Source organism: Pempheris klunzingeri, chromosome 15 (genome assembly GCF_042242105.1).
Source record: "Pempheris klunzingeri isolate RE-2024b chromosome 15, fPemKlu1.hap1, whole genome shotgun sequence".
Lineage (NCBI taxonomy): Eukaryota > Metazoa > Chordata > Actinopteri > Acropomatiformes > Pempheridae > Pempheris > Pempheris klunzingeri.
In genome coordinates this window covers 23,108,030-23,131,163 of record NC_092026.1, presented here as the reverse complement: position 1 = coordinate 23,131,163, position 23,134 = coordinate 23,108,030, and the positions used below count along the sequence as shown (strand labels likewise).

The 23,134-nt window shown below is 40.0% G+C and overlaps 1 protein-coding gene across 1 annotated transcript; it reads right to left on the bottom strand.

Moving 5' to 3' along the window:
• Positions 1 to 5,478: 5,478 nt before the first annotated feature.
• Positions 5,479 to 22,751, bottom strand: LOC139214213 (sickle tail protein-like). The gene is made up of 17 exons (XM_070844981.1): positions 22,623 to 22,751; positions 21,731 to 21,926; positions 20,227 to 20,425; positions 19,005 to 19,107; positions 17,605 to 17,884; positions 16,083 to 16,275; positions 15,343 to 15,639; positions 14,955 to 15,059; positions 14,609 to 14,673; positions 14,347 to 14,513; positions 13,149 to 13,324; positions 10,955 to 11,091; positions 8,781 to 8,951; positions 8,417 to 8,694; positions 8,162 to 8,311; positions 7,211 to 7,339; positions 5,479 to 5,637 (listed from the first exon to the last, which is right to left on the bottom strand). Exons 1-17 carry the CDS (start codon positions 22,665 to 22,667, stop codon positions 5,479 to 5,481), a joined length of 2,850 nt encoding a protein of 949 aa, XP_070701082.1. The 5' UTR covers positions 22,668 to 22,751.
• Between the last annotated feature and the right edge of the window lie 383 nt (positions 22,752 to 23,134).

Sequence of the window (23,134 nt, the reverse complement as noted above, 5' to 3'; positions counted from 1 at the left end):
GTTTTCAAGCTCCAGTCCAGAAGGCCAGCAGGTTCAAGTTATCCTGCCTGTTGATGGTTATTTAGTTTGAGACACTATATCCACATCAATGCACTATAAATACCATGGAATGATCTATGCATTGCACAGAAAAGCCGTCTGTCTGGTCAGTTGTTTTCAGGTCCTGGTCTCTGTAAAGCGAAACACACTGTGCTATTGATAATGACATCATCTGATGAAGAAATTCCCATAAGCAAGAATATCCCTGAGCACAGTTAACACACACACACACATACACATTTGGGCAATCATAATTAATTCCAATTAAAAATGCAAATAAGGAGCCACAGCTTTGATTAAGCAGCAGTCAGGCTCCTTGTTGGTTTGCGATGTTCTCCTCTGACGCAACCCAGTTGTGGGGAGAAGGAAGAAAAAAAAGTATTGGGACACAGAAAATGTAGTAATTAATGTAGAAATGCTTTATGTGAGTTATTTCTAATTAGTCTCCCGTCCCTCCCTCTGTTGCATCTGACACACTTTTGGCCCATCAACTTCCCCACGTTCCACAGGATGCAGAGGAGTTACAGACTAATTACACAAAGTCGGCACTGGGATTCATCTGGCCCTGCAATTTACATATGAGCTAATTAGCATATGATGGAACTAATAATTTCGCCAATTATAGGACTGGGCTCTCATTATGCTTTTGGAAAAAAGGAAGCTTGGGGGAAAACGTACTGTTTTATTCACAGACAAAGAAGAAAGCAGGAGACCTTTAAGGCTCCAGGTTCACTGTTTAAAGTAGCTCCACTGTGCAGCTGGAGGTTCGGTGCAGCAGTATGTTTTAGATTCATGTAAAGGTTTGATCACCAAATGTGACTCCTTAAAAAACTATGGCCTGGTATCAGCACTTGGTAAGTCTCAACCTCTAAGGGGATATTTACCTCTAACTTCCTTCTCTCTGACTAAAGTCATGTACAAATAACTGCTGTCCCATCCACCCACTGTCAGCACCACCATTCTTCTCTGGTGTCAGGCTTCTCAGTCACTTCCACTTGTTCAAAGGACAAGTGGAAACATAGTATATCTGAATTATGAACTAACAATACAGTAATATTATTCTGTGTAATATATTTAGTAGTGCTTGTTTTTCCTGTGCTAATATTGTCATTTTAAAATTAATTAATTTGACCAACTTTGACCAACATGTAAAGTATTATATCTGCCTACTCTTTGGGAATTTTATATTTCACTTAAAGCACATTTTGGCCACTTACAGTAAATATAATCACATAATAATGCATTATAATAATGATTATAATGCATTACAACAATTATGATATGGCTTGATTTTCCCAAACTGCCTGGGCTAAAGGTTCCAGTGAGAGCTGGGTAATGTGAGCAGCCCTGCCTTGTTCTCTTGTCAAATACCACACACCACATGACTGACTGTCTTTTCTACATCTAAAGATAAAACTGCCCCAGGATGTTCATCAGATGATGCCTCAATTATATGTAGTAAGTGTATATTGGCGATGGTCAAATGGCTCTTAAGGAGGTCTGATGAATCTGAGAAGTAATGCAGGAATACAACCTCAAATAATTTAATATACTGTAAAATGATAATGGCGGTGCAGTCCAAAGATCCTTATACTTTTTTGAAAGGAGACAAATAAGTGTAGTTTTTTGATATTTATGGAAAGAGCCAACCTTGAGCGAATATTTAATGGAGTCAAGGAGGATAGGACCAACCATGTGCCACAACTCAGAGCAGCTCAGGAGGAATTACATCCAGACTGGAAGATTTCTTTTTTTTGGCATCAAGAGCATCTTAAAGTTCTTTTTATAAGGACATCTGGCACAACAGTTTTGACAGTCTGTGGAAGCCAAATGTTCTGAAATGATTGGTCAGTTGGTTTTCAGGGCAGCACTGTTGCCTCACAGCAAGAAATAGTAAAATGGTAAATGCTCTGTCAAAGCGCTTTTACATCACATCCTCATTCACCCATTCACACCACTTATATTCACTTGGTCAGTGAGCAACTCTGAACACTACATAGCAATGCTGTTTAGATAGATAGAACTATTTATTGAGTCAAATGTTTGCCATGGGTCCTAAAAAGTATCACACACTCTCAGGGAGAGTAGGGGTGCAGTCATTTTGAAGCTGGCAAACGTTTATCCTAAACAAATCATTTTCACTTTACACAATATGTAAAATTAACCGTAATTCCTAAAATAATCATTGTTTTTTTTCCCAGGTGATTTTAATTTCATAACTAATAATGTTTTGAGAAGAAATCCCTTGGGAACCCAGTCAGCTGTTCTTGTATGTTAAATATGTTGGTAGGATGTTCAATCACAGAATCACAGACTGAGATGAGCTACTATTTGCAATGGTGCTTCACTTACCAGCGTTTCTTTGTGGAGCAGGTTATTAGATCATCTCACAAATGAGGCCTGTAATTGCCATTTTAGTGATAACTGTCTGATGCCAGTGGATCCTAATCTGTAATTCTTTCAATGAGTGCTTGACAGTCATCGATACCTTGTGCTGAATGTTCGATTGTTCAATGTTTCCTCCATGTTGAAAGAGAATAGTTGACGTGCAAAATATTAGAACAGAAATGTTTCAGTATAGAAATATTTAAACATGATTTAATGGATTTTTATGTTGTTTTGGTAATTAACAGTTTTTATGTTACAAAAAAAAAGATTTTTTTTCATTATAAAGCCGTCACAGCAATCACACACAATTTTTTCAGCAAAGGATTCTCCAGTTTATTTAATTACCTCCTTTTGTTTAATATTTTACTGTACAGACATTTAAAAAAAAGGGGATTGTTAAGATTTGTTACTATTAACAGAACACTTTAGATGAGCTCTACCTTGAGTAACAGTGAAGTGCTGAGTAGACGGTCTGAAAATGTGAAGCATGAATCAGACCACAGTTGGGCCTCTAGTGCCCTCTACTGGCACAACACTGGACTGCACTGTTAAATAAACCAGGACAGCAGGAGCAGCTGATGATTAAACACTCTGGAAGCCCTTTATTAATTCTCCAAACTCATAGGAAACTTCAGTCAACATTTTACAAAAAGAGAGAATACAGTTATTCGATGTGGTGTAAACTCAGGAAGTTAAAGGCAGAGTTAAAGGCATGCACAACCAATAAAAGAAATAATCTATTTGCATCCAAGTGGGAGATTATATTAAACTGTGCCTTTAGGTATGAAAAATACACATTCAAATACACAGTAGAAGGTCCACACAGTGTGTATCAAATCACATTATCAAACCAAAGGTATTGGTGTATTAAAGCTCATGCGGCTGCCTTACAGAAGATCAGAAAGAAGTCTGTAAAAGAACAGGCTGACATTTTAGGAAATAGAATAGCAGTCTTACTCAGAGTCAGATCATAAAATGAATGAGTCAGTTCATCTCAGTGTTTACAAGGGAGATCCAGTGTTTGAAGTGTTTATTCAAACCTGTAACCTCTTGAATTCTGTGTATTTCACCAAAGATTAGAAAAGACAATGGTGGAAAACAGTGGAGGCTGTCGTGTTTCAGGAGCAGTTCTCACTACATTTTTTTTTAGATTGCATTTATAAAATATTCTTGGTATGCAAGAAGTCAGTGTGTTTTTTTCCTCTAACAAAAAAGCATCTATAACTTCATCATGGCGGTTTGTCTGTGCAAGTTATAATTATACAAACAGTAACTGGATGTTCACTGAGGATGTTTTCTCCAGTTAGCAAAGTGCTTCATTTTTAGAGTGCATAGACGACGATGGTGGATGTACAAGTGTAGGACACCACAGACACTAATGTTCTGCGTGCCACATGTGGTGAAGCTACTAAAAACCTTTTAATGTCAGCAAAGATTGTGGTTTGATTTGGTATTTTCAAAAGTTAACAGTTTTGTTTGTCTGCAAAGTCAGAAGTCTGAAATGTTTGGGAAATGTCTCGGACATCCCTTCGCACTGGTATTGATCTACTCATTTGACTCTGATAAAGAGATTTCCCAGAATGGTGGACTGTCCCTGTGTTCTTTGAGGATTCAGTTTTACAGACAGCCTGAACACATCTGTGATGATGAACTTACATTGGCAGTGTAATGAAAGTTGACAAAAAACACTTCAAACAACTCACTACGAATGAAATACGAATAACCAAGAAGCTACAAATAATACAATACAATATGCCTGTATATTATTTCTATATTATACTTCATCTACATAAAGGATTGTCTTTGGGACATTGATAATTACAACTTCTACTCAACATCATACATCAATAATCCAAAAGCGGTTGTTCTACTAGGAGGACTGATTGCAATCAAAGTTGAAACTATGTAAAACTAGTTGAAGAAAAATAAACTCTGTTCACCCATTTAGTCTATATTCAAATGACATTTTTATTCTTATTATTTTATATCTTATGTGACATAGTAAAGCAGCAGTGGAGAAATTGTCACTCGAAGATCCGTCTTCCAGAGGGGTTTTAGAAAGGCTTTCTGTGAAATGTTGTAGTAGAAGATAATCATGCAGATATGTAATAATAATAATAATAATAAGAAGAAGAAGAAGAAGAATGAAGAGAAGAAGAAGAACTAAACTTGAGTCAATGTCTTAATAAATCTATAACAGTGGGGCTGAAGGTTTTGAAGATTTGTGTACTTTTCTACATTTTGACAATTATAGGTCATAGATTATAGATATATAGATTATGTGCAGAGGTCCAGTAGCCTGGATATCAGATGCTAGCATGTGACTTTACAAAACTAATAACAGGGTGGACTAGACCCCAACCAACACGGAGGCCAACTGATATCAACACAAGGGTTTCAAATGTGAACATATTAGTGGATAGTCATCAACATAAACACAGTACATGAACCTTTTGGTAAGGATTCGGCCTAACACACCTGTGTACACCCACACAGCTGTATTCTTATTGTGCCTGCTGTGTTGGTGTGTACAGATTTCATCATTGAAATCTCCCTCACTCTGTTAGATTTGCTGCACCTGTTTAGACAGTAAAACTTGCACCTTTACCATTTTTACTGGTACATGTCATTTAAATATCTCCCAGTTCTGTGAAAACACCTACTTTTCACCTGAGCAGAGGTCCAATCAGTGAGCACATGTGGAGACACCTGTGAGGGTGTTGATTCACTCCATCGGCAGTGAGAGTGACAAGCTAATAATATGGTAATGTTATTGTAAGGCAGTGATCAAACCAATGTACTTTTATCCACCACTCTATGTAACACCATCTGCTGGAACACAAGGCACTGCCTGTTTGTGCTTTTATTGCTGTCAATGTTGAATTCTGATGTATGGTTATAGGACAGGATACTGACATTTCTTTTTAATTTTACAAACCTTATCTTTGTAGGTAAACATACTGCAATTTAGCACATCAGTTGGGTATGTTCCACCCATTTCTGTTTGCTCTTGCATGTTTTAAAGACTAAATTGTGGATAAAAAAAAAAAATCACACTGCGTCCTTCGGGACTCCTGCTGCCGCGCTCAAGACTTGGCCAGCTTGACCTCCAACACGTTTCTTGCCACGTCCCGGAGAGCTGGGGTCGGATGCTGATGTTTGGACGCTCCTCGCTCCATGACTGACAATGGTAGAGAGGAGGAGAGAGGACTGGGAGGGAGAGGAAGAGGAGAAGGAGGGGTGGGACAGAGAGGAGCAGGTGGAGGAGAAGGAGGGTGAGAATGAAGAGTAGGATGATGAAGAGTAGTAGCTGTGCTGGCAAGGTGGAAGTGGTGCTGGAGGCAGGCGCAAGGACAAAGCGGTGCTGGCGTTTGCTGCTGCAATGGCTGAGATTAGCGTGGGATGGTGACAAGATGTGGCTAGACGAGAGGAGGAGACTCCTATTCAGAGACAGGATAAAAGACTTATGAGGAAGAGGGAAGGAGGAACTGAGAGGGACAGTAAAGTTGGGAGTCTGAAAAGGGGTTTTTCACCCAACAGAAAGAGGAGAGGGGACAGAGAGTGTTTCCCAGAGGAGGAGGTGGAAGAAGCTGAAGGTGAAGAAGTAGATGTTTTGAAGGCTATTGGTGGTGTCTGAGCAGTGAGGAGTGGACAGAGAGGCAGAGCTATGATATTACAGGCACACAAAGTAATGAAAGAATGGTTAGTATCCCCAGCTGCTCTACTGCTCCTGCTGTCAGCCTGCAAACAGACACCACAGAATATGTCAAGAACACTGAACACTGAATCTAAGTACACAGACCTCTCATTTCCACGGCTTTGGCCAGCCAAGCCGTTACTCATGGTAAGAAGTTATACAGTCTACTGTTCAATAAAATTCATCCACATGTCCTTACAAAATAGATGCTAGATTGCTAAAATCAGGTCCATCATATCCACTGACATTACAGATTTTTTGACACTAAAATAATATTTCACTCACTGCCAGAGGATGAATGGCTGTATACAGTGAACGTACAGGTCACATGCAGGGACACCCCACTGATCTACAGACTCAAATGTCAACTGTGTTGAGTTTTCAAAAGATCAACAACTACGTTTGGTTATAGGGGCATGAATGGATATCTTGACAGAGGTGTGCCATGGTGAAGAGGAACACAAACAGACATAAACAGACAGATATAACTTGAGGAAGATCCACATCTCCACAAAATAGGAAGGTACAATACATTCTCAACTGAGAACTCAACTCACTGCAAACAGTGAAATCAGTAAAACAATATTATTCACTAATTTTTCCAACTATTGACTATGCAATTATTGCAATTGACATTTTCTGAAAATTGTGTTACTGTTACTATAAAACAGAATTGATTGAATCTAGTTCCCTCTAATCTATCTATTTATAGGTAAATTTAAAAAAGTACTATTTATCTACTGTAGAATTTTTAAATTAAAATTGTCTAAATAAATAAAAACATTTAGCATTAACATTGAACATTTTTTGTAAATTAACGTAATAAAATACTCAACCTTGACTGAAGCTATTGCTTGCTACTGTTTGAGAAATAAAATGAGTAAAGTCAGTTCAATTCTTTTACTGTACAGTGGGAGTCCACCTAAAGGTAGAGTAATATTTATGAAACTTCATGGTAAGTAGAATCTATGATATGATTATCTATGATCTCAGAACCAGATACCATGGATGGAGCATTATTCCAGTTCTCTTTCAGTCTATGCTGATGCAGAGCTGCTAATCTCAGGTCTCTCAGAGTTGATTTACCTGGCTGGGGTCCTCCTGGGTGGCCTGCTGTTGGCCCTTAGAGGTTTTTTCTGGTGATCCAGTAGAGGATGAGTAGCGAGACTTGGTGTGGGATCGCTGACCAGGACAGCTGACGCTGCTACCAGAGGTCTAGCAAAGAGATGCAGAATGATGTTAGTCCAGACTGACAGTTGAGCAGTGGATGAGTGCTTGTTGGAACAGTGAGGGATCTTCATAACTAAACTTAACTAAAACCTTAAAAGCAATGTGTTCTTAATACACTAAATGTCATTAATATTATCTAAATGTACAAACTAGAATAAATGTATTCCCAAATTGAAATAGAGGTTTGTATCAGAGCTTTATACAATGGATGACTTAAAATACTGGGCAATCTCCCAGAGGCACACCTCGCAGGTGCTGGGTAGCAGTTACAAGGAAAACCGAGACGAGGAAAAACAGGGATACTACAAAATACAACAGGAAATGACAAGACAACAGGAGACGAGACAAAAACGGAGCTTAACAAAATGCAGGATCATGACACTTAGGAGTTGAGCAAAAGTCAACTGGACTTGTTGAAGGTACTTGAAGACATTTCGCCTCCCATCCAAGAGGCTTCTTCAGTTCTAACTGACTGGTAGGGAGGTCAGGCTTAAACACTGTTAGGGTTGTTAGGTCGTCATGTGAGTCGGCTCCTATGGGTCAACATGTCGAAGTGTCCTTGGGTAAGACACTGAACCCCAACTTGCTCCTGAAGCAGCTTCAGTGTGTGAAATAATAGTCTGACATAATATTCTCCTCCAGCTTACATTCCTCCTGTATGAATGATGTGTGAATGGGTGAATGAGGATGTGATGTAAAGCGCTTTGAGTAGTTGAAATAACTAGAAAGGAGCTCTACAAATACAGACCATTTACCAATTACCAGAATAAAACAGAGTAATAGAGTGAGTATATATTGAGGACTGACCTCAGTATGCATCTGTATGTGTTTTATGACAGTTTGGTCAGTGTTGCTCTCCTGTCTTGGTGTCGGTACAGGCTGGTTGATGTCGTCAGATTGCAGAGGGCCCAGTCTCCTCTGCAGGGCAGGGCTGCTCTCTCTGCTGTGAGGACTCACCTTAACAATACAACAGTTCTTAACAAGACACCTGTTTATGTGCTCAGGCTCACATTTCATCATTTTATAATCATGCAGCAAACGCAACAATTATCAGTGCTATACCTTGGACACAGTGGGGGAGTCTTGTCCGTGTGTGGGTGTCAGTGGGGGGCTGGGGTGGTGGTGGGAGGGCTGGATCGCAGTGGTTGCTGTGCTCTTCATTCTGCAGGCCATGATTGGGGAGGCTGAGCTCACCTGGCGGACCTCCGCTTGACTCCCAGAGAGAGAAGGGGTGGGCAGAGGGGGCATGACAGAGGATCGAGGCTGGGGTTTGGGGGAGTTCTGGGGGCTCTGGGGGCTCTGGGTCTTCAGTGGTCCTTTGTTTGTTTGGGGGTTTGACTCTGACACACACCTGATGATAACAGTGAGGATAAAGATGATCATAGACACACCAGGATTCTTTTCCTGCTAAACATAACTGTGTTACTTATGAGTGAAGTTAATGAGTACCTGCGGAGACAACTGAGGGCTTCAGTCAGGGCTTTGACCCTTTTTAACATGGAGTCAATGTTATGAGGCTCCTCCCTCAGGAAACACACTGCCTCCACCTCTAGCCTCAACACTGAGCGCATCTTCATTTGCAGCTCTGGAAACTCACCTAGAAGACAACCAATCAACAAAAGCACCTAAACACTTTGAGCAATTGCAAAGAAATGTTAGGATAATACCTAAAATGAATCACTCTCCAACCAGGTGTGTCTGAATTATCATTAAAAATAAAAACAAAATTGATTGTCTATTGGTTATTTATCCCAAATAATATTTCACTAAAATTCATTTTATTTTTGTTCAAATACACTGTTTGAGAAGGCATACAGAACCAGATGAAAACAACAGTGTTGCTGCGTTTTTTAAAGAATATTCTCCATCTTTCCATTTTAACAACCTGCTTTTCTTGACTAAAGTAGGCGGCATGCATAAATCGATTTGTTCACTTTGTGTCAAATGATCCATCCAATGCCTCTTTGATGGGATCACACACAGGTCCTGAAGCAGAAAGCCTGGATCAACAAAGAAACTCCTTTCCCTGTTATCTCCAACTGCGGTTTCTCAAGGCAGCTTGCACAAATAAAGCCTGGTTATGGTGAACTTTAGCTGTTATGACGGTATTCTGACAGTTTATCTGGGAGGTGTCACATATCAGAGCTCATAAATCCCAATGCCTCCCACCCTGTTGCAATTTTTTTTTACAGGAATGTGTGCAAAGGGGTGGAATGCAAAGTCATTAGACACATGGCAACTTTGACCTGGCAACCTCCACCCAACACGGACCCTGACAGAAAGCTGCCCACATTGAGTCTGGGTCTGTTCCAGGTTTCTTCCTGTTAAAGGGGAGTTCTTCCTCCACTGTGTCCTAATATAACATCTGATGCTGCTCATGTGGGGATTCTTGAATCCTTCATGTTGAATTCCTGAATCGTTGGTCTCTCTCTGATTAAAGAGTTTGGTCTAGACCTGCTCTTTATGGAAAGAGTCTGGAGATAACTCTGTTATGAATTGGCGCTATATGAATAAAGATTGATTAATTGATTAATTGATTGATTGATTGATTGATCTCACATCACTGACAGAGAAAAGAAGACAGGGAATCTGACATTAATCTGAAAAGATTTCTTCCTCCACTTAAACATCATTCCAACAGTCTGTGATCAAGAGAGTGTGATTATTGACACATAAAGGCACCGATTTCTACATTTTTCATCAGTTGAAAGTTTCTTATCTTTTGACCGCCCACAGAAGATCAACCTATGCAGCCCTCTTTACCTCGATTATTGATCTTGCTTATCTGTCTGATTCCTTATTGATTCTTATAGATTCCTGCTCTATCTTTTGTGCAGAAACATTTAAGTCTATGCAGACTTTCAGCGTCAAGTAAATCTGCCTAATCACATTTGAACATGCTTAAATAAATCAACCAATCAATCAATCAATCAATTTTTTTTGTTAAGTACATAATTCCACATGTGTTCATTCATAGTTTTGATGCCTTCAGTGAGAATCTACAATGTAAATAGTCATGAAAATAAAGAAAACGCATTGAATGAGAAGGTGTGTCCAAACTCTTGGCCTGTACTGTATGCCAAGTAACATTTGCATAGGAGAGATTCTGTCCCAGACTTTTTGATACATAAAGGTGATTGATTACTGTAGCCGTAACCGCTATAAGGGGTTTCCACTGTAGTCTGTATCATAGATTTCCTTCATCTGTTTACATATAATGCGTTTTTAAGCCAACACTGGTTGTTGGCAAGATACTTATGAGAATTCTTACAGAAATATAAGTCAAGCAATTATTTTGAACCCATGATGTTTATGGTGGAAATCATTCAAGGGAGCTTCCAATGCGATATGTGGGGTTACTGTTTCTAGTGTGTTAACAGAGCACAGTGAGGTGTTTAAGGATAGTTCTCATAGTTCCTGTGAAAATGGTTTACAATAAACAAACTACCAAATATATTATTAACTAACATTATGTTCATCTCTCAATTGTATTGCTTTTACTGAATGTAAATATACCAAGAAACCAGTCAAACTACAACAAGAAATACACACACACACATTTTACACACAACTGCAGCCCAACAGCTAAAGTCCACTAACCTTGAAGGATGGTCAGAGCTTCCCCAACCTTCTTCAGGTTGACTGCTCCCTCCTCCACATCTCTCAGAGTGACTGACAGGTAGTCTGGACTAGAGGCAGAGCGTCTTCGCAAAAAGTCCACATAGTTTTCCAGTTCACTGGGAGGTTAAAAACACATCAAGTGTGTGGCCGTAACAGTCGACACATGCAGGTAAGAGTTCTAACATCTTCCTGCCTGTTGACAACACTTTACCAAGTGAACTAGTTTGACAATGTCTAAGCAATGACACAGGTTGTTTTCTGATGATAGTATTCAAAAGACTATGCTGACAGTATTCTTTTACTTTCAATAACCTTCAAATTGCTGTTCTGCCACAACGAGAGACATTCATTTCATTATTTTAAGTTAAAAACAAGAATAATTTAGTTAATAAAATAATATTTTATGTTGTTTTATAGAAATAAGCTTAAAAGATTAAAACACACGATGGTGAATATTGTTTAAAGAGGAACCTTTATGTGGAACAAATGTTGTTACCTTGTTGGGGTCAGGTAATATATTTAGATGCACTATAGCAGACGCCACATGGAGCAGTGCACCTGTTAATACTATGAGTCCATAAGAGGACTGAAGAGGGCATCGTTTTTGATTTGGAAGTTTCTCCCCCAAAGTTTATGCGGCCAATGAGGTATGAAATGTAGCTATGCCTATTTTTACATTGTGCTGTTTGTATTTATTATGCATTTCTTTGTCGTTTATTTGAATTTGTGCTCCAACTTATATATATTTGTATATTTATTTATTCAGTTCTCACGGCATTCATGGCATTCATGGCATTCATGGCACTGTCATGTTGGAATAAATGTCTGTAAGAAAAAGAACGCCTTGTCGTCCGTAATTAAACTGGAGGGGAGCTACAGTTTGTTTTTAAATATATTTTTTAATTGGAGATTCTAAAGCATGCTTTGTGGTCAAACACCAGTGATGTGGGCAGTAAGTGTGCCTATTGGCTGATTTACTCCTTGACATTATTGTCAGCATAGAGGAGGAAAACAAGCAAAAGTCTCTGTGTGTGATGAGCAGAGTCAATGGTGAGCAGTGTGGGGGGTGGACTCAAATATTTTATGTGTAAATTATCCTCAAATGCTCAAATTCTCAATTCATAGAAGCTAGGTTGCTGAGCAATACAAAGTGAAATACATGATTTGGATTGGTTTAGGGAGATAGAATTGTGTCACGCTCATTCTCAAATTTGTATGTAAAAAAAAAAGCCAGGCTTCTGTTTGTCATTTGAGTCATTTGGGCTACGTCAGTGTGTAGCATGCTAACATGAGAATGAGTTCTGATGTCTCTGGAAACCCATGTCACACCAGATCAAATCACTTTCCATCCCCCTAGCTCTATTTTTAACAATATGTTTCTTCTCATTTTGTCTCGGCCTAAAGATGTTGCCATGCTGTGCCTTTTATGCCACTAATGATTTGGCTTTAGCTTCGGTGACATCATTGGGGGCGTGGTGTCAGAGGGTGTAAATGATGACACCACGTAAGAAATCATGGCCACCTATAGAATTGCTGTGCTTCAACGTTTGGCAAAAGAACCCAGCTGACACCTTACATTTTGGAATTGAAAGTTTTGTGCAGTGTAGTAGTATTGTGTGTGGTGGTGGTAGTATCACTGTTTCTCTGATCAACTTGTTTGCTGGAAATTAAACAGCTGCATGTCTTTCTGGAGGCTTCAGTGAGTCAATCCCACAGAATGTATAAGATTCTAATATGGCTATAAGATTACTGGTGTAATGGATGAGTAAGGGTCAACCTATTGTATGTAACTGTTCAAACACATGTAATTATCTTTTAGAGGCATAGGTACTAGGCTAGGTAAGATGTTAATAATAATTAGAATTAATAGTTTGAACTAAATCTGTTATAAAACAGAGAGCAGGTGCCACAGATTGTGTGGAGAAGTTATTGATGGACAAATGCTTAAAATGACAATAAGACAAAAATAAAATATGATTTGATCCTTTCAAGCTATCTTAAGTAACTTTTGTTGAACAGTGTCCACAAGTCTTGATTACTTGTTAATGGTCAATGCTAAAAATATAGGGTTTTTTTTTTTTTTATTTGTAAAGATTGACTTTTTTTGCTATTTGTTTTTCAAAAGCTACATAGTCTTACTTCAAAAACCGATATTTTCAAAGCATATTCATACCTGAGCTGTGTGAGTATTCTTTCCTTCGTAGCCAGGTAGTGGATCTGCTCCTCCTCTATCTCAGCTCTCTGTCTGTGTGCCGTCATCTCAGACAGAGATAGTTGATCACACATCAGCACCAGCAGCTCCTGCCCTGCTATCCGCAGCATTGAACTCACACTCTCCTGGGTTGACAACTGGAACACATGCATCAGCTCAGGAACTGAGATTCAACAACAATACTTACTATAACAGCTGATCACTTAAGAATAAGTCCTAACTTTACCACCACACAATCTAGCCAAACATTTATATATATTTATAAGTGATAAAAAAATATCTAACGGACAGATTGGCATTCAATTTGTGAACGTATCATGCTCCCAAGAGGATGAACTATTTTCAAATATAATGACAATGTGACTTATTGGCTCATTGGTGGCGGAACTCAAAGAATAGCAAAACCATAATCATGTTCTTCAGTCAGTTTTGTATTGATGGATCTAATGAGTACTGCAGCTTTAGCAGCTTTAGCACCTATGTGTGTGTTCTGAATATCCCACTGACAGTTGAACAGTACAAAGTAATAATACCTATATATCTATATACACCAACACCATATGAGAAAATAACACCATGTTGTCCAGCTACAGTAGAGTATGTTTAGGTTAGGACTAGGTTCACCTAACCTAACTCTAACCCTGCGCTCTTAATTGTTGATGTATGTTGTTACAATGCCAAATATGTCTATATGTTTGACATATGTATACATTTTCTTTCCTTTAAAATGTTTTTGATTAATAAATCTCACTGTTACCTCATGAGTAGCAAAGCAATATGTGAGTGTGTTTGCATTTTAGTAACCAGTTTATTGATTTCATCTCCACTCTCCTCTTCTCAGTCTAACAATGGGGATGGAGGAGAATAGTCCTACAGCTCAGCATCTCTCTACCTACTCTACTCTTCTTTGAGCAACCCAATCACATCTTCAGGATTTGATGTAAATCCCTCTCACCCCTGCCCATATATTGTCACATGACTGAAGCTACAGATGCACTGTGGACACTAATACATAATACTAATACTGTCCTTTTCACATTAACCACAAATAAACCGTCACCTACAGTGTAGTCATTTTGTATCCACGTCAGCTGTCATTAAAATGATGATGATCGTGATGGTTTCATTGACTATAATTAGTGAGTATACAGCTCAGTACCTGTAAGTGTCTGAGTTGGTTGAGTTGCAGTCGCAGCTCACACACATTTGTCTTTGCTAACACCAAGCTCTGCTGCAGCCCACTGTCAGAGGGACGGAGCTGAAGAGCCAGGGGGCCAGGGCTGAAGTTTTCAATCCTAACATCAGGGTTCTGAGGCTCAGGTGACACTCCTGAAGGTCAAACATGAAAATGATTTTAAGGTCATCATCATGTTCAGAGCATAAGATGCATGTTCTTGGTGGCTGGTGATGTCACCAGTGGCTGTAATTGAAAAAAATAGATATCTCACCAGGTCTGTTGTTGAGAAGTTTGCGTCCAGCAGTCTCTCTGAAAAGACACACAGACAGTAACAATAACTTAATAAACCTAGACATCATTGGTCTAGACCAGGGGTGCCCAATACGTCGATCGCGATCGACCGGCTCACAAGCCGAAAGAGTGTGGGCCCCCCTGGTCTAGGCAATGTTTATACAGTATACAGAACAAATTTCATGTTAATACCTGAGATACTGATTATTTCCTGGTTCAGTTTTTATATACCAGTGCTCACTTGAATAGCTGCTTCTGTATAAGTGGCTGTTGGCTTAAAAAGATAACAGTTTACAGACCTGACAGGGTCCTTGACTCCTGGAAGATTTGGTCCCATTGACAGAGCATGGTGCACCAGACCTGCTAGACTGGCTATCTGCTCCTCCATGGCTTTCATTCTGTCACTGAAACACATGCACCCATAAGATAGCACATATACTATCCAACAGAGCAGCCTCTAACTAACACCATCATTAAGTTAGCAGATGAGTCAGCATACAGGGAGGAGGTGCAAAACCTTACTGACTGGTGTTCTCATCCTTAACACCAAAAAGACTAAGAGATTGTTGTGGACTTCAGGAAGACCAGAATACAGGACGATTCGTGCACACACCACAAGACTGACAAACAGCTTCTTCCCCATAGCTGTTAAACTCCTCAACTCATCCTGATTGGCTCTCAGCTCACCTCTGAGTGTTGCTGGCAGTCACATAACCCTGTCTGTTGTGTTGTTCCAGATGGCCGTCCACAAAAACAGATGAGGTAGAGGACAATGAGTAACTTCTTCTGCTTCTGTTTACAATCTCCACCGTGGCCCCGTTGCTGTCCCGCCACTGGTGAATAGGTGACATCCTCTCTGGAGACAACCCTCCAATGCTCTGTCTGTCAATCATCTGGACCTCATTGACTCTGTGAGGGGAAAGGGGTGGGGTTTTGGTTCCCAGTGGCAGGTGCTGGCTGTCTCCATACTTCCTAATCTTATGCCTGGATGTTGGAGAAAGAGATGGGACAATGATGGATTCATACACACCTGGTTACAGTGATACTGTAATAAGAATAAGAATAAGAATAAGAATGACTTTATTTATCCCGGAGGAAATTGTTGATGTTTACAACATCAGTTTTGTTTTCTGCACACTAGCCAAACAATGTATTTACATTCTGTGATGACCTCTTTAGTATATATAGTGTCGAAGTAATTACAGAAAGTGAATAAACCATACTAGTGCTGGATTCAGCAGGTTAATGTTTACTAATATGTTACTAATACTAGTATGTTATTAATATGTTACTATACTAATAATAATTACTTTGTTCAGGTCTTTGTATGCATTTACATAGAGTGGTATAGAGAGGATAGTTGTTGTATGCTGTGCTATCTGTATACTGTATATGTATCTGGACTAGGTTTAAATCCGTGTGTGTACCTGTGGAGTGAACCGGTCTGGTGCTCCATGCTATTTCCATAGCCCATTAATGGAGCGCTGCATTGGGAGGAGGTGATGCTGAGGCGACCTCCTGCTCCATCCTGCAGGGAGGAACAGTAGGTGTCTGGGTAATGTGGTCCTCCTTCACTACGCACCACTAGGGCCATGCTCTTGCTGCTGCCAGCATTCTCATCTGTCACACACACACACAAACACACACAGAGTCAATTTTCTGTAACTTTCCCTAACAGGCAGACCACTTCCTACGCTCACTGTCCACTGCACCAAACCTGAGGTATCTGGCCAGGTGTGTAACCTGGATAACTGATGGCAACAAAGATCAGCCCCTCACTGCAGTAGCATAATTACTGTTGTGGCATAGGCAATAATTGAGTATGTTTGCTGTCTGAGACAAAATGCAAGGGGAACTAGGATCTTATCCAGAAAGCAAGTTCAGTAACAAATAGCCAACTAATTGTTCAGGGTAACAGTAGTGTTTGGTAAAGGTTCTTTTTATGACATTCAGAATATTTATACAGCATAAACCAACTATTTGCTATGTAGAGTAATGCAAACCTGTGCAGAGAATCAAGTTAATTTCACTCTCAGTGTGTTGTAATCCGAGCTTCTCTATCCATTGTTTTGGTCGTTGGAACAGTCACATGTGCGTGTTAGTGCATGTGAGTCCTTGAATTGCTCAGTAGACGAACCCACAGCACAGTAAATGAGTGAGAGCCACTGGCCCCAGCGTCTGAACAGCAACCAGGACACCTATTCTTCCATTTTACTTTTTAAACTCTCACAGATGGTATGAAACACAGTGGACCAAGAACCCTACAAACTAGAACTAACTAGTTTTCACTAACTCTGGCTGATTTGACCTTAAATTAAAGTTGAGTGGAGCTAGGTAGAGAATTGGTGTCATGCAAAACTCCAAACAATGATAAACTCCACTTTGTCTGGACGATGGTCGGTCCATGGAAAGGTCAAGTCCATCTTTGGGGTAGCCCCTCACATACTTGAAACCAGATATTGCTTGCAGAATCCTATATATGTGAAAAAGCTTTGCTCTGTATTCTTTAGTCTCATCTATGCCTGCGATGTTAGACTCCGAGCTTGTAAACCTACATAAACTTCTTAAATGTATCTTGGTGTCAAACCACAGAAAAGCATCCCTACACACACATACACAGGGCTCAGATCAAGAGAAATGAGATTGTTCCACACATCCTCCAATCATGTATGCTGTGGATCTATCTCTGGTGGTTCAGATAAACATTTGGAGCTCATTCAGGTATACATCAATGCTGAGGTTTCACTTTCATTTAGTTGCACGTGAATGTTGACATTTTTTGACATGTATTCATATTCATTAAATGAATTTGTAATTTTGGGTGACTTGACTTTTGCAGAAAAAATAGACCATGTCAATTCTTTCCTTGTCACATTTTGCTTGCAATAATTAATAATCATTAATTAATCATTGATCACTGATCTGCTGAGGACCCTGCCCTTATTTCACCTGGCTTAATGTCTCTCCTCTCCAATATGGCACTGCTGTTGTAGCAGAGGGTGTTGGATCGCCCTGCTCCTGACAAGCGTTCCTGTGGCAACATGGCGCTGACCAGATCCACCAGCCCTGCCCCACCTCCTGTGCAGCCCCCAGTATATGCCATCCTGGAGGGAGAGGAGGGCATGGAGCGGACCGTGGGTGGGGACATGGAGCCCTGCAGGCTGCACAGGGTGCTGCGGCTGGATGATGACAGGTTGTGGACTGGACTGTGACTGCTGTCTTTAGTGATCTACAAAAAACAAAAAAAATGCTCTAAAAGATAAGATGAGATAAGATATTCTTTCATTAGTCCCATGATGCTGAAATTTACAATGTCACAACAGACACGAGTAGATATAAAAAAAAAATACATACAGCTGTATGTACAGCAATATGTAAATGGGAGATATTACAAGGTATTGCACATTGTGAGGTGAGGACAAGTTTGAGGAAAAGAAAAAAGTATAACACATACAACAGGAAGAAACCTCGTGTTGGGATTGAGGTTGGACAGAGAGACAGACAGACAGCAACCAAAATAATAACAGCACTATAATAACAGAACTATAGTGCTGACAATAGGAATATGACTAGTAATTAGCAATATGGTAACACTGAAATATATGACATGACAATAGTTAATATATGAAAAATAATAGCACGACTAATATTGGTAAAAAGTGGCAGCGTCTGACAGCAGTGAGAGCCAGCCAGAGAACCACAGCCAAGAGAACCTGAGGGATGAGAAAACCATAGAAAGGCTCCGGGGAAGATACCAAGTTAGTAACAGACATTAAAGAGACATGAAGCAGAAGGATGGAGAGGAAGAGGAGGAGAGAGGAGCCCAGTGCATCATGGTGAGTCGTGTGGACGAAGCAGTATAACTAGGGGCTGCTCCAAGGCCTGAACCTGCCAGCCCTAAACTATAGGCTTCAACAAAAAGGAAGGTTTTTACTGCTCTGAAATGTAGAGAGGGTGTCTGCCCCCCGAACCCAGATTCCACAGGAGAGGAGCCTGATAGTGTTTGTTTGAAAGATGCCCCCCTCTGCGCCTGGTTCTGTTCCAGGTTTCTTCCTGTTAAAGGGGAGTTCTTCCTCCACTGTGTCCTAATATAATATCTGATGCTGCTCATGTGGGGATTCTTGAATCCTTAATGTTGAATTCCTGAATCGTTGGTCTCTCTCTAATTAAAGAGTTTGGTCTAGACCTGCTCTTTATGGAAAGAGTCTGGAGATAACACTGTTATGAATTGGTGCTATAAAAATCAAGATTGATTGATTGATGTCTGAAATATGACTGAAAACAGCTGTTCTATATGTGGTCACTGTATCAACGCTGTAGGACACAATCAAAAATATGGAGGGTAAAACAGAACTTACCCGTCCTTCTCTGTTGGCAGGCCTGGCGTGGTGGTTAAACACATGTGCAGGGTCTTTATGATAAACCTTGAGACAGGAGTGGGATGTGATGTTTCTAGAAGCAAACAGAACACAGACAGTGACAGTTTCATGGCTCATGGTCATTACATGACAAATCACTCTTCACACATATGTAACTGATTAAGATTTAGATTCAATTCAGGTCTTGCACTGCAAAATCAATGAGTGATCAGACAAGTCTTTGTAGGTAAACCTGTTCCCATCTTATGGCTATGGAGCATCTAATTATAAATCCAACCCTTTTTCTTGGAAATAACTTTGATTTATTACTAATGTGAAAAAACAAATACAATCATCGGATCCTGACTCAGATATTCTGAATTTATTAAATCATTATAATCAGAAATTATGAATGTCCTGAAAGCACGTTTATGGAATCCGTTTTCTGATAATAGTTTACAGGCTCACAGCTTTGGTAAATCTACAACCTCTACAACATTTTTGGTTGTCTGCACCATAATACTTAATTCTGTATAACTGGGACCTGTTGCACACATATGTGGACGCTTTCACTGCCATCTAGTGGTGTCAGAAGAAAAATACACTTTACAAGGGAAATCCAAGATGTCTGCCAATTCCTCAGGAAAATCAGGTGTCTACACCTACACCCAAGTTCAAAAATCTAATTTTATTCATGATTCTTGTTTAGTTATGCATGAGCCTTTAGTATATTTGAAATGGCATGCAAATTTTGATGCCCATGCATGTGGACAGTGGGACTTGGACTTTTGTTTACATGAAAATTAGTTAGCTAGTTAGCTAAAATGTTGGCTGGGAATAGTTTGGGAAGATTTTGGTAAGAAACAATAGTTTACAACAGTATTTATACAGATACTGTATGTGTTATACATAACTTTACATTGATTTTTATTTTATTTTTGTCATGATATTCTTTCCAGAGCGTATTCCTGGAGTTAATACTGGAGACAGTTGCTGGGGACAACTCAGAGGTAGATCTCACCTGAGTGTGAGAGGAGGCATTTCACTGACATTTTATTATTATTGTATATTATATTATTGTATTTATTATTTTATAATATATGTACTTTGTTATGTATTACCGTAATCTAGGAGGCACGCATGTTGATGTATTTGAGTACAACAGTTTAATTCATCAGTTTAATTGCAAATTACTTCATTAAAAAGTCCTCACCTGATGTCCTCCAGGTCATAGTAGACATTGCGGCTGGTGTCTTTGATGTAGATGGCCATGCTGGGAGACTGCAGCATCTTCATAGTGAACTGATGGGGGAAGGCAGTCACAAACAAAGCCCGCAAGGTGTCCTGACTACTGATCTCAGCAGGCATCCTGACCTGCTTTGTCTCCTCTCCATACTGTAGGTATAACACACCTGATACAGCACACACAGGCAGAGAGGGCTTTAGTCTCTGACAGGACAGTACAGTGTGATGATACGACACATCCAGCAACCTGAATGCAACAGGTCTGACATAAGACAACACTAAGTGCTCCTGGGCCATTGTTGGACTGTGTAAAGCCACTAATTACACACTTACAGTATTTGTAGAAATGTTAAGGTTTTAGACAAATTACAGTGTTTATCTTTCAAAGTGCCAGCTGTGGCATTATATCATCATTCATTAAGTAACAACTTATTACCTTCAGAGAGATGTGATTTGTGGAAGGATATTTAACTCTTTGTTTCTCCAGTCTGCCATGTTGTTCATCAAATTCTACAGTGTCTTTACTGCACTCAACAGTTTGATCCACGTCAGCCTGCTGTTTGTCACAGCAATATTCTTTTTACATAAGTAGTCAGTTTCACTGGGATGGAAAGTAGTAGATAGAGCATTTGGGTTGGTCCGTCCCCTCTGCGGCTATTGGTCTGTCCATCATGTTTTAAAAGACTGTGGGGGTGGCTGTGCTGTCACCTGAGCAGTACACCACTGTGCCCCCTCAGCTGTGCTACCAGTGCTTGTGTTTGTCTATATAAGCTGACCTGTGATTTTTCTATGCTTTTGTTATAAGTACATGGTTAAATTTTATAGGGACACTCATTTCGGTTGGGACTAGGCAAAGGTTTATGTTTTTTTTGTTTTCTTATCACTGCACCTTAACTTCCTTAAGGTTTTTTCCTGTATAGCAAATTAGGATAAGGGGTGGCTGCCACCAATGTATTTTTGTTTAATATTAATGATATGCTAGTGTGGCCCACCACTCCTACCAACCCAGCTAATATAGCTGAGGTCTTATTAAATATCTGGGTCAGAGTATCTTGCCCGCTAACAAAAGACTAGCAACACAGCAGGTGGATGTAATGGTCTTACATCGTCCCTGGTCAGTCTGTTGTCAGCATGCTGTTTGGCACCCACACATGAGAATTTAATGAAGTTAAATTAAAATGACATTTCACAGAACAGAGGCTTGTAGAGTTTGTATAGTTGCAGACAGTACAGAACAGTCAGGGAAAAGATGTCTAGTCATATTTTCAGGATCTACAGCATATCCATGTCATAGGTGTTGGCAGATCTTTTCATCTATTACAGTGTTATTGCATGGGTTTAATAATAAGATGTTACTGCAGTAATAGTAGCCTGGATCAGTCAGATTCAACAAACCTTGGCCTTGCATGCACGTGCATGTGTGTGTGTGTGTGTGTGTGTGTGTGTGTGTGTGTGTGTGTGTGTCTACCTACCGGTCCTCTCTCTTGTCTGACCACTAGAGCTCCCCACAGGTAGACTTGCTCTGGCTTTACTGCCCCTTGTAAAGGGGACTGTGGGGGGAACCACCTCTCCATCAGACATGGCTTCGGAAGTTAAAGGGTCTTGCGGCTCCATCAAGCCCAGTACGCCTATACAGGGGGAGCTTTCAGGGGGATGGGTATTCCCTGTCTGAATGGAATGTAAAACAAGAAAAGAGATAACTGAGTTACTCTGAGACTGTATGGAATTTTAGTCTAGAAGGGAACTGTTACTACATACATGTTTCGGGGCTTACAGACACACAGCGCAGTGAGCACAGGAACTGGAGTGAGGGAGAGACAAGAGAGCGAGAGAGAGAGCGCTGCTACATAGTCAGACTGCAGGCAGGACAGGTGAGAAACATGAGCGACAGAACACGTAGTAAAATTTGGACACATTTTAATATAACTGATAGTTTGAGGGCAGAGTGCAGACTTTGCAAAATTAAAATTTCATATCAGGCTCCACAAACAACCTGCACAGACGTGTGTGTACTGTTCACCATCAATTCAGTTAGAGGAGAAAAGACAAGCAAGGGAAGCTGCTGTTAATGAAGGTGCCAGTGTGTCTACAGCATCATCCAGGACAACACCACAGCCACCAAGACCTACAGCCCAGAGCTCTATGACCCCAGTAAAATTAAATAATTTCAAATTAATAAGGCAATATAAATAATAAATATTCTATATAATGTGTTTTTTACATGAGTAATTCATTTTACACATAATTTGGTAATAAATTTATTGAAGCAACAAAAAAATCTGAGGAGCCACTTGGGAGCCGAAAGAGCCGGCTCTCTAAAAAGAGCCGAAATTCCCATCACTAGTAACTATTGCATTCCAGCACAGCTTTAAATCTCACCTGTTTCCTCATGCAATCCTGATGTCCCATGATAACAGCGGCATGGTGAGGGTACCTCTGCCTCAGATGGTCCAGGAATACCTCTGTCTTCCTCTCCACATCGGAGTGCTTTATCATTAGGCTGTCAAGTTGGCTGTCCCTGTTGGTGGCACCAGTAGCGATGGCATAGCTTCGAGGTGACGTACTGGAGGAGCAAGGAGCTGAACCAGAGGAGGAAAATATGACGTGATGAAATCAAATGGCTCTATCTATATACAATATGCTGTACATCTGTCCTGCAGGCAGCATGTTACAGGAGTGAAATGCTAAACCTGTGCTGTAGTTTTCAAAAGAATAATCAGAAGACAGGATTCAGTTAATTATGTTAAATGCTTAGTTAGCTTAGTTATTGAAATACAAGTCCGCTAAATATGATGTGTGTGTGTTTGTATATTTATTTATTTGTATGGCTTAGCTGCTGTTTAGTGCCCATGTTGTGTGGACAGAAGCTCTAATAA